Genomic DNA, 16073 nt, shown 5'->3' on the forward strand with positions numbered 1-16073 from the left:
TATAATTCCCTGCCGAAGAAGTAAGTGATGAGTTATGTGATGAGGTATTAAAATGGATGAATTCCTAGCAGGAAAGGCCAATATGTAGTTGGAATTTATAAATGAAATCAGTAATGATTGATCCACAATGTTATCGGATTACCATTTTGGGGTCAGGATAGAATCAATTCCTACATGAATTTAAATTGGCAGCTGGTCTACTGGGAGCTTATTTGGCTGCTGATATCAGCATACATAGGGGTTCGAAAAATGTGAACTTTATAGACTTTTGGTTTTTTTTAGCCTCATCTTGAAAGTACATGTCGCTTTAATGGGTTCATACATAATATAAAGAAATGTATATGTATTGCAGTGGGCGCTTAATGCTAAACTTTCCAAGAAACGTTTGTAGGAGTCAGTGTGCTTTCATAGTTGGGTCAAGAGCCTCTTGTGTTACTGTCTGTAGCACAAACCTTGTATTTATGTTAATGAATAACTAGTGGTTTCATAAAGAGCAGATTTATGAGTGACCTGCATCACCTTCATCACTTTGAGCTCTGTGGGATGCTTCTGGAGCGCTTCCCCTCATCACATGAAACCAAACACACTGCCAGAATTCTGCTTGCTATTAGCGGGCACCGATCTGGCGTCTTGATGGTTAGAGGGTATTTGTTTAGTAAATAATGCATTGGAGAGCACACATGGGGGCCACAGACAAGCAGCTTTTCCAGTAAAAGCACAGTTCTGTTTTTGCTTATTTTATACAGCGCTGACATATTCTGCCCTTTAAAGAGGTTATACGTCATTCCCATCAGTCCCTGCCCCAGTTGAGCTTACAGTCTAAGATCCCTATCACACTCCCATACAGTAGATTCACTTTTATCAGGAACCAATTAACCTGCCTGTTTGTTTTTCTGTAGCGCCCACAATTTCTCAACATCGCCACAGTACAATTAACACTACAAGATGGAAATGTAATGAAACTCCAATCCTTGTAATACTGAATATTTATAGGGAATTGCACTCTTGCACCTTCCAACACATAAATATTACCTATGCCATGTAATTCTCCAAAGAAGAATTCCTCATGGTCTCACTGCAGATTAATGCCTCTATCTTGTGAACAATGAGCAGGCTCTTTTATCCCAGACTCCTCTTTGAGAAGCCCTGTCAGAATCCATTAGGCAGAGCAGAGAATAGTGATTTCCTCGTGCGTAGAGCTTCACTGCTCCCTTCTCTGGATTATTTCATTTTCACCCTGTGAAGGAGACACAACAAGCTGGGTCACCCTGACTCTGCCGTCCCTCCTGCATGTTATGTTTTTGTTCTTTTATTCAGCCTGTGCTAATACGTAGGCTGTCTTTTGAATAGATTTATTTCATTATGCATGTCATTTTATGTTTTGTGTAGAATTAAATGCAGGCATATTCCCCTGCTGGAGCTTGTCCATATTGGTATAAAATATCATGTGCAAGGGAGATTTAAGGCTGTAATTGTAGTTTATGGTGGCCCCATGATTCCAAATTCTGTTTTCCCTACTATGATAAGGCTTTAATCTGTCTGATATCCAACAAGCAGGTGAAGCTGTGGGACACGAGGGCTTTCATTGTGTAGCCTGCTCCACTCAGGGCACTTGGACACAATTTGAGATGCTTCCCTCAGTGTTCATGCCCCACTTGTCACCCAGTGTTGTAATCACTTTATAGAGAATCATACACTGTAATTGACTTTTGAGGCCCTGCACATCCCATTAAGCCACATAAAGGGAGTTCCGGCGAAAAGGCACATAATGGGTATTGTTGAGCTGTCAGGCCAGTTCAAAGCATATGAAGTGCATCACTTGTCTTAAAGGCTGCAGGGCCAATAAGCATAGTAGCCAGAGTAAAGCAGGTAAATAATATACAGGCTGCTTTGTTCCCTTAGTGTAGCACTGTGTGTGTTATAACAACATGGCAATACATAAGTGGAGGCTTTATTTTTATATTTAAAAGGGATCTTCGCCCAAAACCTGTTTTTTATATTTCTAAGATTAATTTTTAAAAAAAATAAATTACATTTTTTTGTGATGCAAATATATAGATATATTTGGAAAGCATTTCCCTTTAAAATTGACTGCTGCACCAGCCAAGTTAAACATACCAAGAAGCAGTTGCAGCTCCCTAGAAAATATTTTAATCTTAAAGCTTGCCAGTATTTGCTATGGTAAACAGACTGTAATAAAGCAAAGGATAGCAGGATGTTCTTTCAAAGAAAGGGATTGTTGTAGGTACTATACAAATGGCATGTTCAACATTGCAATACATCCTTATTGTTGCTTTCACTTACTAAAGGAAATTTCCTATGCCCCTTACTGCTTTGCAGCCACTAGAATTCATTGGATGGAAGTATTGCAACTTGAATGGAGCTGGAGCCATCATAGTCAATTATTGTAATAATTCTAATTAAGACATGTAATTGTTTGCAGGATGGCAAAACTGAAGATTTGTGGTCTCTAATATGATGCTTACTGTTCTCTAAAACTTACACGCAATTCGAGATATGGGTTGTTTTGCTTAGAGGAACATATGTATTTGCATATTTGGTTTAATATAAATGGTATTTAGATATACACAGAAACTTATAAACTGTTCCATATTAAATATTATTATTATTCCTATTCTATCACTTGGTACATGGGACAGATAAGCCAAAATGTCAGTGGAAAAAACACACTATTTGCCATAAACCTTAATGTTTAACAAGGGAACTATGTTACACTGGCAACATTGGTGGCAGGAAACTTTCTACGTTCCATACTAGCCAGCAGATTCAAGTTCGGGGGGTTATTTATCAAAGGTCAAATGTTAGAGGTTTTTTATACCGCAAATTAACTCACAACTTGAATGGTTTCATATTTAAGAAAAAAATCAAACAGAAAAACTTGATTCTGCGAGTTCAAGTTGCGGAACCAAAACTTGAATAGCATGAATTGATCCGAGTTTTCAGGGCAAAACCCGTCGAATAAAACTTTGAACAGCTGAAAAACTATTAACATCTTGAAATGGTTCAAGGAACCTCTGCCATTGACTCCTACATGACCGCAACAGGTTTTAGATGTTATATTTTCAGATTCAAGCTATTTCCAGGGTCGGGGTATTCTAAATCTCAATTAATTCGAGGTTTTTTCTTTAACCCGAAAAATGTCAATGTTGACCAAAAAAAACCACCTTGAAAACTCGATTTTTCATGGAAAAGACAACGCGAACCTTAATAAATAACCACCATATAATACTGATTATTTTACTCCAAAACATCCATGATGCATAGAAAGCAATGCCAAAAGAGTCAGCATTTTTTAAAAAAAAATTAATTTATGAAATCATGAATCCAATAGTTTTCTTTTTAAATTTAGTAATGTGATCTTGTTTAATGTGTACTGTTGGTATCAAAGTGACTTGGACAAGGGAATCGGAAGCGTTGGATTGATTGAAATAATAAAAAGAATGGGGCTTGTAAGTGCCGCTGTGGACTTCTGGTAAATTAGGATTTTGCAAATGTCAGAAAGCTAATTAGTGTCATGTTAATTAAATGTTAAGGATTGTGCCAAGGACAACTGTGACAGCCTGAAGGACAGCACAGATAAAATGGCACAATATCACCATAAAACTGCCATTTAGCCATATACACATAATAAATATATGTACTGTAATTAATTACGACAAGTTTCCTTCCTCAGCTGAGACATTATGCATAGGCTATAGCAGCAATTGCACCATCTACAACTCCAGATAGGTTGTGCTGCTTTGTGAGGTTTCTAAAGAATTCTTCAGCTAAGCAGTAATGTTTCCATGCCTAAATGTAATTGAAAACATGCTCAAAGTCATTTTAAATGCACTATATCAGTAATACTACCTTCTTTTGTCTCTAACTGAAGTAAACTGAAGTAAAGCTGGCCATAGATGTTGAGATTTTTAAAAGATCAGATCCTGATCGTGAGACAACGATCTTCTCAGAACGACAGTACGAATTTACCATCAACTAAAAAGACCAATTTGCCAGGAAAACAAAGGAGAGCTGCCTGCTTGGCCCTGCAAACATAGATAGATTGCACCTGGCCGATCAATTTCCTGACAGATGTCGGCCGAAAAATCGTAAGATGTACGATCGTTCGAATCCCACTAACCGCACGATAATTTCGAAGGATTGGTCGGGCTTCCCTAAAATCGGTCGTTCGGCAAGAAGAATCGTCGCGTCTATGGGGAGCTTAAGTCCCAAACAAAGATTTTTGCCTGGATTATAAGGTGCAAGGTACAGGGCCCAAAGAGTGTATCAAGAAGCTAAATGCATTGGTGGGTTGGGGAAAAGCATATCATTACTAGAATAGGGCTGCTGTAAATGCTATTTCTTAAACCATTTCTGTGCAGCATGAGGAAAATGCAGACATTGGGGCTATGCATACCTCTTAATGTATATATAAAGATAAAATGTACTTAAATTGGTGAACACTTTGCGTGATGGTTATACATTTTTAATTGTCTCTTATTCATCCATTTCTGCCTTGGGGGTCACAGCCGCACACAACCACATGTATAATATGCTCACTGATATACTATACTGGAGACTCAGACTTTCTCTAGGATTTTTTTTTTTGTCTGGCCTCTTCAGCGTGAAATAACATTTCACTTTCTACGTTGAATGACCTTATTACTATTTCCATCAGCATAAAATTTTACTCTAAAGGCCGTAGCTAAATGAGTTTAATATACTGGTTAATAGAGGTTCCTCTTGCAGACACCTGTAACCGGCGTATAATATTGATTTAATGGAGTGTGCAGCGTCCCCGTTGCTGCGTGCATCCTATCTTATCAAGCAGTGACAGTTTTAGTGAGCGATCGCCATTAGAATCATCATTTATTTATAAAGCATCAGCATATTTTTGCAGCAGTATACAGTGGGTGGAATAATTAGAAATGACTGACTCCTGTGTGTTGAAATAAATGTGCACGAAATATGGCCAATACAGAATACTAGTACCAGGCTTAATAAGAGGCCAAATACATCTTTGTTTCACATTCATTACACCAAACAGCACCTTACATGCTTGTAATAAGCTTCATCTGGCATTCCTGTTTTACTCACATAGCAATAATAACCCTGAATGCCCGAGTTTATACATAAAGTGGCTGTCATATCCGTGACCAGCTCTAGTGATAAACTGCTAATGCAAAGGCTATTCCTTACTGAACTTGAGGGAGATCTCCACCCTTGTGTTTTGCGTGATAAAAGAACATGTAATTCTAAGCAGCTTTCCAATACACGTTTTGTTTGTATTTATAAATGTAATTGGAACTGAAATCCCTATCCCTACCTGTTCTGTGGTTCAGACCGGTTACATTTCAGACCTCTAAAATTAGTTGCTGTAGAACACTTCCTAATAAAACGAGGAAAATCAGGGGGAAATTACAATTTTGGCTCCATACACGGACTTATGTAATGGAATACTAACCCCCATGAATTGCTTATACCATGTATAGTGCGGTATCATTAAGCTATGTTAGTATAGGTGTTCAGTGTCGGACTGGCCTACCGGGATACCAGGAAATCTCCCGGTGGTCCCAGGTTTCAGGGGGCCCTTGTGCTGCTAAAGATTTGACCTATTTTAATTTCTTCGTGAACAAATAGGCTAAATAGATGGGATAATAGATTATAGTATGCAAAGAATAGAGACTTGGAGAGTAGAGGTTGAGCGAGGAGAAGAATAATAATAGTACTGAGAGTAGACCCCTGGTACACTGACTACAAATATTGTGTTTGCTGACCTGCACATGTAAATGTAAATGCTAAGCTATAGCTTTATGTTCTTTTGTGTACAGACTGTGGCAAACTTTGCTCATTTATACACGTTCCTGTTCTCATAGATCTGTACAACAAAGTAACATGTACAAAGTATAGTCGCTCAGCTTAGTGTAAATGAAGGGACATTACAATTTGCCTTGCACAGAAATATCTTTGTATTATAGTATATCTTTGGATTATAGTATTATAGTAGTACATTTATAGTGTGTGTGTTTCTTTTTTGTTTTTTTATCCTTTGTAGCTTTCTGGCTGACAGCTGTACAGAAAAGATCTGCTTTTGATTGCTTTTTTCATGTGTAATTGGTATTCTCACCTCTCCCACACTTCTGAAGTCAGTTTTTAAGGCTACATCTTAATGCACCGCAGCAACCTATAGACTGTGAGCTCTCATATAGTGTGTGTGTGTGTGTGTGTGTGTGTATATGTATATATATATATATATACTATATACTGTATATATATATATAATTTTTTTTTCTATATGTGGCCATTTTTCTGATATTGAATTTTAAAGTTTACATTTTCACCTTCTTATATCTTTCTGAAGCAGCTCTAGGAGGGGAGGGTCACAGACTCTGTAAACTGTTCTAAATGATAGATCACGTTTAAGGCACCTGCTAAGATTCGTCGAGATTTACTTGCCTGGCGACAAATCTCCCCGAAAAGCCTTCCCGCCAGCTAGAATCCAAATCGCAGCTGGGATGGCACTGGGAGCGAGGCAACTTCTGGCGACTTCGGGAAAAAGAAGTGCTCCAAGTGCCATCCTGCCGTGGTTTACCTTCTAGCCGGCGGGAAGGCTTTTTGGGGAGATTAGTCGCCCGAAGAAGAGACAATTTGTCGCCAGGCGACTAAATCTCCCCGAATCTTAAAAATGTGTCTCTGCCCTTAGCTGATCAATTTTTTATCTTTGGCCATGTTGAGCTGAATAACTGAGTTTTAGTAAAGGCTGTTTTTACAATAGTTGCTAATATTCCACAGACGCTGCTGAGAAATGTATAAACTAATGTAGTAAATTGTAACAGTTCATAATCTGAAAACAACTAAACTGATAAAAGGTGTTTGGGAGTTGAACACAGCTGATAGATTTTGGGGACCCTCTGAGCAAACTGCATTGAGGTTTCTTTTTTCAGGGCCCTGTACTTTACCCAGTTCTGTATTTATATTAGTGTGAGAAAAAAGGTTCACAGTATCCAAACCCCCTTAAATGTTTGCTTAGTGTAGCTGGGAATAGTCATTTTCTGCAGCTAAATGGGGGAACTTTGATACCCAACAACAAGTTTATTTTTACTTTTGGTGTCTTTAAGATGGAGTAAAGACATAAGGCACATGTAGTGCTACAAGGTATTTTTTTCTAAGCTCAAAATGGTCCAGTACATTGCTGTTACTGTGATCCATGTGAAAATGCCATTAAAAATAACCACTGGTCACCAGAAGGAGAGAAAACATGAATATCGCATATGCCAGTTTTTCTGTAGTATATGACAATCTTTATAGTTGCTTTTCAACGTTGTGTTTTGATAATGGAAGAAACACTTTGAAACTCTTCAGACTGCTACATTTGCCAATAGCCACCTTTTCTATGTAGTGGGTGCCTTATTTGATAAACCACATGTTCAGACTGCCCTTTAACAAGCTATGAGCTACAAACATCTGCCGACCCCTGGCCTGCAGCAGCATAGCCCTGCCTTAAATTATCTCTCTTATTGCTTAAATGGAAACCTAATGGCCTATCTAGTGCCCCCTACTTAATGGCGCCCTGTGTGAACCCACAGCTTCAACACTACAATTGCCAGTCATTATTATATATTTTTTTACTTTTATTGTGCCTCCAGTTCAGTTACTGTATTGTGTTGGATCCTTTCACAGTTATTTTGATTATACAGAATGCAGTATAAACACAGATAATGAACAAGCTCTACTGTATAATGTGAGATCAGGCGAGAGTTTTTTTGTTTTTTTTTGTAGTTTATCATTAACAAATTATATACACTTAAATGCTTAGATAAATGTCAAAACTAGTTTTGCAGTATCTTGTATTCAAATTAGATTTTTTTTTTTAGTTCCCTTTGTAATTTCTCTTGGACAACATTCATTTAACTGGTCTATAAAATTATGGGAGGGGGATTTTTTGGGTTCATTATAAGAGGAAAAAATGCTGATTTTTCTTTCTCTGTAAATAGAATGTTTATGTGTATTTTGGAAGGTTAAACACCCGTGAAATTACTTCTGTGATGTATTTTACATCCAATTTATTTTAACTGTGTTAAAATTAGGTTGGTGCCACACTGGACTGCATCTGTGTAACTCTTTTTATATGTTCTAGCAATGCTGTCCAAAGTGCAGCCTCCAGTTTTTATTGGAAAGCAAGTACCATATAACACACCCAGCCTTTATCCTTTGAGCCTCGCTTCACAGGGGCACATTTCAGGTTGTGCTCAGGCAAACGTGTGTTGACTGCTACAACTATATTCTGTCTGCCAGATTCACTCAAAAATTTGCCGGCAATTTAGTTTGAGTACGGCCAAATTTTCTGTATATTTATCGAGGGGGTGACCTACGGGTACCTAAATAGAAAAAAACTGTATCCCATTTTTTTAGGAAGCGCACAGCTGGACACTTGCTGCAAAATTTGGGGGTAGATTTGAGGAGGGGGGTACCCTGTTCAGATATTGTGTGGTTTGGCTATCACATTGCATTGTTCCTTTTGTTTGGGCCAACAGCTATTTACAGTGTTCAGTGACATCAACTGTGTCACATGACTCCCTAAAAGATATTTATTATGAAAAATAATGCACCCCCCATAAATGCAAATGTTAAAGTGTAAATGAGCATCATTTGCAATAAAACTATTATTAGACTGTTACAAAATATATCAGTGTATAGTGTATGCAGCTGTCTGTGATGAACACTTTATTATCATATCATCACATTTAAACCTGATATTAACTCCTTCACAGCTTTAAAGTATTAAGAGTGAGTTCTGAACCTGGCACTGAAGAGGTTACATTACAAGCTCTACACCCCCCTGTAATTACAGGGGATTTTATAAGACAGTGGTTCAATCATTTTCCCCTTATTTGGGAGGAACCAAATGCCACTGTTCTAAGGTTTTTTTTGTCTGTATTAAAAGAAGAATAGAGACAAACATATTCTGAGCTGACAGCTTCTACCTCCCTTGTCATTAAATTATTAACTGCCATCTCTCAGATTCAGACTTTTTCTTTTCTCTTTGATTGTTAAAAAAAAGAAAGCTGTTTTTCAAAATTTAGACATAATTTACAGCTGTAATGAAGGAGAAGCATTTGGGGTGGATGGGTTATCATTTCTATTTAATCAAGGTATTACAGTATTACCCCTTCCTTTCAATGTGTCCTTCCTGTAACGCCCATAACCTTGCTGCTGGGTAGCATTTTTATGTTTCTGAATCCTGTTTTATTTGACTGATGGACAAATCATGGATTGGTAGAATCATAATTCATAAAAATGGAACTTCTTCATATGTCCTGTCCACATCTGCACTCCAGTCCATGTATTCTCTGTATTTCTCTTGTCTCTCAGCTTTGATTTAAAAAATGTAATTCCCTCTGGAAAAATGTGACAATAAAGACAATGTATTTTTATTTTCTTTTAGGTGAAACCGTAACGCCAATGCAGAGTGCTCGATATCCCAGCCCAGCAGAGCTAGATGCATATGCACAGAAAGTGGCTAATAACCCCTTGACCATTAAGATCTTCCCTACGAACATCAGGGTTCCCCAGCACAAGCACCTTAATCGGACTGTGAATGGTTATGACACTACAGGTCAGCGATACAGCCCTTACCCAATGCACACAGGTGGATATCAAGGTCTGCTGGCCATTGTGAAATCAGCTAGTAAGAGCGTGGTGAAAAATGCAGAGGGTAAACGGACTAAGATATCTTCTGCACAGGCTGCTGTTGCTCCATACCCATTGTCAAGCACTTTAACACAAAGCCAAACCTGCAATGGACAGCTGAACTACCTTGGGAGTCAGAAGCAGCTGGATGTTCCTCCTAATGTCACAGTAGCAGCCTCGGTCATTCCACTGAGCAGCAGAAATTTGGCACTTCAACAATCTAATTTGCCCTCTATCCAGAGTATCATTTACCAGATTAACCAGCAGTGCCAGGCTCAAGCCTCTCACCAGGCCTGCCAAGGGGTAGTGGTTACGAATTCTAGTCCATCGAAGCAGGGAATGGCTAATGGCTACGCTTCCATGACCGGGAATGCTGTGGCCTACTCTGGGACTGTTTTGCAAGATTGCAGAGTAGGCAGCGAACTTGCTCTGGGTTCTGTTCCTGTAGTAACTAAAACTGGATCCTACCAAGAAGGCATGGACTATCTGATTTGGCAACAGAAGCAACAGCAACTGCGAATCTATAGTGGGGGCAGTGGTGGGGGTGGGGCAATTAGCAAATCTCCTGAAGTTTGCCATGGAGTCTCCCGCCCCTATACTCTTGCTAGTGCCGTTGAAAAAGTCAGCTCCTCTCCTTTGAACTGTGTTGGCATGCATGGTAACTTTTCTGTCGGGCAGTATTTTGCCCCTCCTTGGAACAGCATCTTGGTCACACCCAACAGTGACTGTTACAATCCACAGGAACTTGCCAATGGGCACAGAGAATTGGGAGTCCATCCATCTGATGGGTTAACAAGTATCCCCAGCAAGACCCTTTGTAATACCTCGATACTTAGCAGTAGCCTTCAGTCTTTGGAGTATCTCATCAATGACATTCGTCCACCCTGTATCAAAGAGCAGATGCTTGGCAAGGGTTATGAGACAGTGTCTGTGCCAAGGCTTCTAGATCATCAGCATGCTCACATCCGTTTGCCTATTTACAGATAGAAAGCCCTGCCCTTTTCTCTTATAAAGTGATCAACGGTACACTGGTTCCGCATACTAACATATGCTATTTAGCTTGAAAAGGCATGTTTCATAAGGGCAGAGGGCAGGGCTTTTGATGGGTAAACTGCACCACCACCACCAACAGGAATGCAGAGTACCAGGAGCACTCCAGTGGCCAAACTGCTCCATCTGTTCAAGTGTGAAGTGCACTGCCAGTGCCCAAATCCTTCTGGCGCCTTATATGTTAATTCAGATCTAGTTATTTTCTGTAAATGAAATGTACGAGAATAGCTTGGCCTAAAACTGATTCCATCTCTATGTCCTGGGCTGCTGTAGTGGTGGGAAGCTGCCAGTTGTACCCACAGGGGTCTGAATAAAATCAGGTTCAACTCCCTAAATGATCTTGATTTTCCTTTCTAATCAAAATGACCAAGATATATGTGTATATATGCATATTAATTTAAATACAATTAGCAAGGTTTGATTCAAAAACTGAAAAGAAAAGTCTGACCATCATAGCAGATAATGAAGTTGCTAGAGAATTTATTTATTTATTTGTTGTTCGGGTTTTTTGTTTTTTTTTTATCTAATTCTGTCTACTACATTCCTCCACTGCCACTCCAGGCTGCCTGTTTAAAGGGAAAATCCCATGATAACATTTTATTGTCCACCAATCTCTCCACCAGCCATTGCCTCCCATATTGCTGTTGGTCAGCTGTGATGTCATGTGACTATTGGATTTTAATGTGCATATCCACCACCCAAGAATTGACCTTTTAGGCAAAAATCTGCAAGGTAGTGAGGTAGAAGGCATCACCTCTCATTGGGCTGTTTTACATGACAAATGGTGCAACAGCACTATGTGCTGAAACACACAAATATTGCCTTGTGGCTTTATTTCCTCTTTAATTTGGGGTTTAGACCATGCATACATATTTAAATATCTTTTATTCTGATACAACTTGCACCTTTATCATTGTATAGATAGATGGTTTAATAATGTAATATCATAAATCAAATCTTTTATTTATTGTGAATTAGATCTAGATAAGAGCTAGGGCACCTGCAGCCCTCCAGCTGTTGCTAAACAACATCTTCCAGTACTGAGCAAGAAGTTAGATATGTGTTTATAAGGTTTATATATGCATCTAATGCTGTAGCTCTTATGCGCAGTTGGACTGAGTTTAGGTTGTGCGCGCAGGTCACACGAATATAGAAACTATATAACTATAGGAGGATACATATTTGTAATTGGGGAGGCTGGCAGTAGATATTCTATGGGGCAGTTTAGTCTTTAGTTAGGAAGGCCAAGACTCCCAAAATCTCATTATTCTCTGCCTATAATGGGAAGTACTGTAATAATGAGAATTTGAGCTAAGATTGTGTGCAAAAGAAAGAAATCTTTATTTATAGACATTTCTTTCACTTCTAATAATGCATAGAAACCTATAGCAAACATCAAGTGTTTCTTGGCCATGTTAGACCTTCTGACATTAGCCCCTAAGCATCTCTCAAACATGGGAAACCCTAAAATGGAAATGACTCTCTTACCAAATATAGCATATACATGCCCTTTATTATATGGTTAGGAACTTCCATCCAGCTCCTCTTCAATCAAAGCAGATACATCTCAATAAAACAGTGGCTAAACGGTCATACAGATTAACACGCAAATATGAAGAGCATCTACCGGTAGAAAGAACCCTTTTTGGTGGGTAGGGTGCTAAACAGTGGAAGGACCATCTGCCTGTGATCCAAGAAACATGCAGAACAACAGATACACTGTAGAACACCACAAACTTGAAGTTGATTTATTGGCCCCAAAAACAGATATATACAATGCAGTGTTGAAGTCTTGCTTATAGTTACAAAGCAATTAATTTTGACTGTAGCATCTCTGTCACCTTAAAACATAGGGTATATATGATTTGCTTGCAGAGTTCACAATTGATCTGGATCATGTCCCTTTAATACAGAAGTTCTTTGATTGGTTGGCTTGGAAGGCTTCTATTTCTACACATGCTGGAAGGTATATGTTAGGCTTCCATGACTTGATGGAATAATATTACCTTATAAATGAATAGTGAAATATAATAAGGATCCGTACACAAAGAAATTTGAGGTCTATGTCATACCTTTTTGTTGCTTAAAAAATGTGCCTCGAGAAACCAAAAATCAAGTGAAACCTTACAAGATTACAGTAAAGCTATCACATATAATGCTGTCTTTATAAGGGCTAATACCTAATGAATTTACCTGCCTTCACTGGTTTCCAGGGATCCAATGATTTCATACAACCACAGACAATCATGAAGCATAAGAAAAGCCTAACATTTCTTACTTAGTTTTTGTTTGATTTTTTTATTCTTTATGATGAAATTTGTTAAATTAAAAAAAAAAACACTTTTTAATGAACTAAGCTGCTGTCGGTGTTTACTTCTAACAATATAGGAATCCGACTCTGAGACTGCTGGGGGCCTATAAGCTATAGGAGGTCCAGAAAGCATGAACTTATTGGCAGTTTCCGTCTAGAAAAATTTGCAACCCTGCTCATAATAGAGTCGGTGAGTCACGTGATTTAAATGTCATCACTTTTAAGCACCAATGATATGGATGACATCCCTAGGTACCATTTATAAGAGGACAGTATATGGTTATTTATGTGTATTAAATATAAGCACACTGGAGGGTTCAGTTTAATTAATAAACACACTCACTACCTTAATTTCAGCTGAAATAAACTGTGGGTACCAGCGTGCAGCAGATGTGGAATTGGAACCTGACATTTGGCAAATAAGGGCTGTGATTGGCTATGTGGTGGATGCATTTGAAGTGCTTTGTTTTGGCAGTAAACTCCTAGCACTATGGCTCCAAAACTTCCTCCAAGACAGGAATTTAAAGATGAATACCACTGGGAGCAATATCAAAGACTTGAGGCCACTGGTTGAGGGTTTCTGGGTACACAGCATGCTAAAAGTGAAATTTTTAGCCATCTATACAGAAATAAACCAACTCAAAGAAGGACCTAGTAAGTTTTTCAATGTACAGAACTTAAATGTCTATATACACACTCATCAGCATGCAACATCATCATGTGGCAGTGAAGGAATGCATGTGTATCATTAAGAGCAGAATTGATAAAATACCTTTTGTTTTTCTCATTGTTTCACTGAAACTCAAGCTATGATTTTGGCGATTTTGTGTTCAGAACAAAGTACAGTAGTTTCCTAGAATGTGAAAAGGGGAAATATGTGCAAAAGATGCTGCTATTTTGGAGACAACAGAATATATCAAATTCTCTTCTGTGCGGGAAAAGGTCAGACAAATAAAATATATATAGTAACAAAAAAATATCTTATATTTATAAATACCAGGCCAATGTTGCTTTATTTTCTGGAAAAATAAAATACTCTTTGTCTTTTGTTCTCTGCTAAATTCACAGACTGAGACTGGGTCAAATAAGCAAAATGTTAGGCTTATGTTAACTTTCTTTTTGTTTGTTTTTTAAGTCCATGACTTGCACTAGTAAGAAAAGAATTAGAACTAAAAGAGAATGACGGAGGATATATAAAATGAAAACTTGAATATAATTTTTTTTGTAGTGTAATAATGTGTAAAATTTACATGTTGGCTGCTAAAAAAAAAAAAAAGAAACAACAAAAAAGCAGAAAATCTTTCCTCGCGCTCTTTTTCTCTTTTGCTTGAGAATAGCCTTTGAAATCTTTGTAATTTTTTTATTTCTATTTTATCCCTCACAGACAAAATGTTGAACTGGTTTCCTTGATTGTTCAGTTTGCTTTCTAGGAGGAGCAATAGGCCAGGAATTGAGACATTAGTGTTGTTAGAATGTGCAATCTGTGAATCTGAATCTTTCTCTTTGCTAATCTCAGTTCCAGAATCCTTTTTATATCATGCATTAAATAAAAGAATTACATTTTCAGTGTCGTTATTTCACGCCTCTTTAAAGTCCATTTTTAATCACTACAGCTTATCATTACACCAAAGGCATTGCGAGTGTGGATAAAGTGGTGTTGTCTTAGATGCAGAGCTATGGTATTAAAGAACAGCGTCACATAATTACAAATTAAAGAACAAACTGAAATTGTGCTGTTGTTTTCCTGCATGGAAGTGAGCTTATTTTAATAGCATCAGCATGTTTTTTTTTAAACCAATTATATCTCACTTTATTTTGTGCACAGATCCTTGGTCTAGTACAGGGGACCTTTCCTAGTATAGCCAGGCTCTGCAATCCAACTCATTGTATTTATTTTGCAAGGGATTCCTATCTAGCTGTGTTTCAGCTCATTAGACCACAGCCATATAGGCAGCAAAAATAAATGAAAGTGCTGCATGTGCAGCTAAGTCAGTTGTGACCCTATTTGATAGAACATGAATTGTTATAGAGCAATCAGCCCTTTTGCAAAGCTAGCACAGTCTTATGGTTGTTTGGGTTTGTGGCACATTGCAGGGGTATTAGACATAACCACTGACATCCTAGTTAGGCTCAATGTGATAGGCTGCCTTTCAAAAATTGTAGTGCAACGTGTCCCTCTATGTAGTCAATCTAGGGTGCCTAAATACACATCAGAATAAGAGCCTATCTGTTCTGCTAGCTGCAATATTTGCAGTTGAATTTTGGGATACAAAATACATTTGGTGATTTACCAATGCCTTGGGAATGATGCCCACTAGGTTTCACATTAAGCTGCCATGCATGGTCAGATACCTTGCAACCATACAAGGCAAAGAACCAAATCTAGGGTCATTTGATCACACACAGAGATCCTGATTTCCAAACCAGTGAAAGGGATACTGCCATGGGAAAAAAATGTTTTTTCAAATGCATCAGTTAATAGTGCTGCTCCAGCAGAATTCTGCTCTAAAATCTGAGAAAACATTTTTATTTTATATTTAATTTTGAAATCTGACATGGGGCTAGACATATTGTCAGTTTCCCAGGGGCCCCCAGTCATGTGATATGTGCTCTGATAAACTTCAGTCACTCTTTACTGCTGTACTGCAAGTGGGAGTGATATCATCCCCTTCCATTTTCCCCCTTTAGCAGCCTAACAATAGATAACAGATAACAGCTCCCTAACACAAGATAACAGCTCTCTGGTAGATCTAAGAACAGAACTCATTCAGTTACTTTACAGTAGGAGAAACAACAGCCTGCCAGAAAGCAGTTCCATCCTAAAGTGCTGACTCTCTCTGAAAGCACATGACCAGGCAAAATGACCCGAGGGCTGCATACACACAAATATTACAACTAAAACAAATACACTTGCTGGTTCAGGAAATAAATTTTATATTGTAGAGTGAATTATTTGCATTGTAAACAGTGTCATTTGGAAATAAAAAACACATTATAAAAATCAGAATCCCTTTAAAGCGAT

At 38.2% G+C, this 16073-nt stretch overlaps 1 protein-coding gene across 4 annotated transcripts in view; it reads left to right on the forward strand.

Annotated features, from left to right (window-relative positions):
- fam222a.L (family with sequence similarity 222 member A L homeolog) overlaps positions 1 to 14617 on the forward strand; it is a 50795-nt gene extending 36178 nt beyond the window's left edge. For 2 of the 4 annotated variants that reach the window (XM_018260990.2, XM_018260975.2), the window contains one exon: positions 9446 to 14617. In XM_018260990.2, coding sequence (XP_018116479.1) covers positions 9463 to 10677 — 1215 coding nt within the window. In that variant the 5' untranslated portion in view covers positions 9446 to 9462 and the 3' untranslated portion in view covers positions 10678 to 14617. Of the gene's footprint in view, positions 1 to 4126; positions 4267 to 9445 lie in introns of those variants that run through there. The other 2 variants (XM_018260996.2, XM_018261005.2) reach the window with 2 other exon arrangements.
- Positions 14618 to 16073: the final 1456 nt, after the last annotated feature.

Source organism: Xenopus laevis, chromosome 1L (assembly GCF_017654675.1).
Source record: "Xenopus laevis strain J_2021 chromosome 1L, Xenopus_laevis_v10.1, whole genome shotgun sequence".
NCBI lineage: Eukaryota > Metazoa > Chordata > Amphibia > Anura > Pipidae > Xenopus > Xenopus laevis.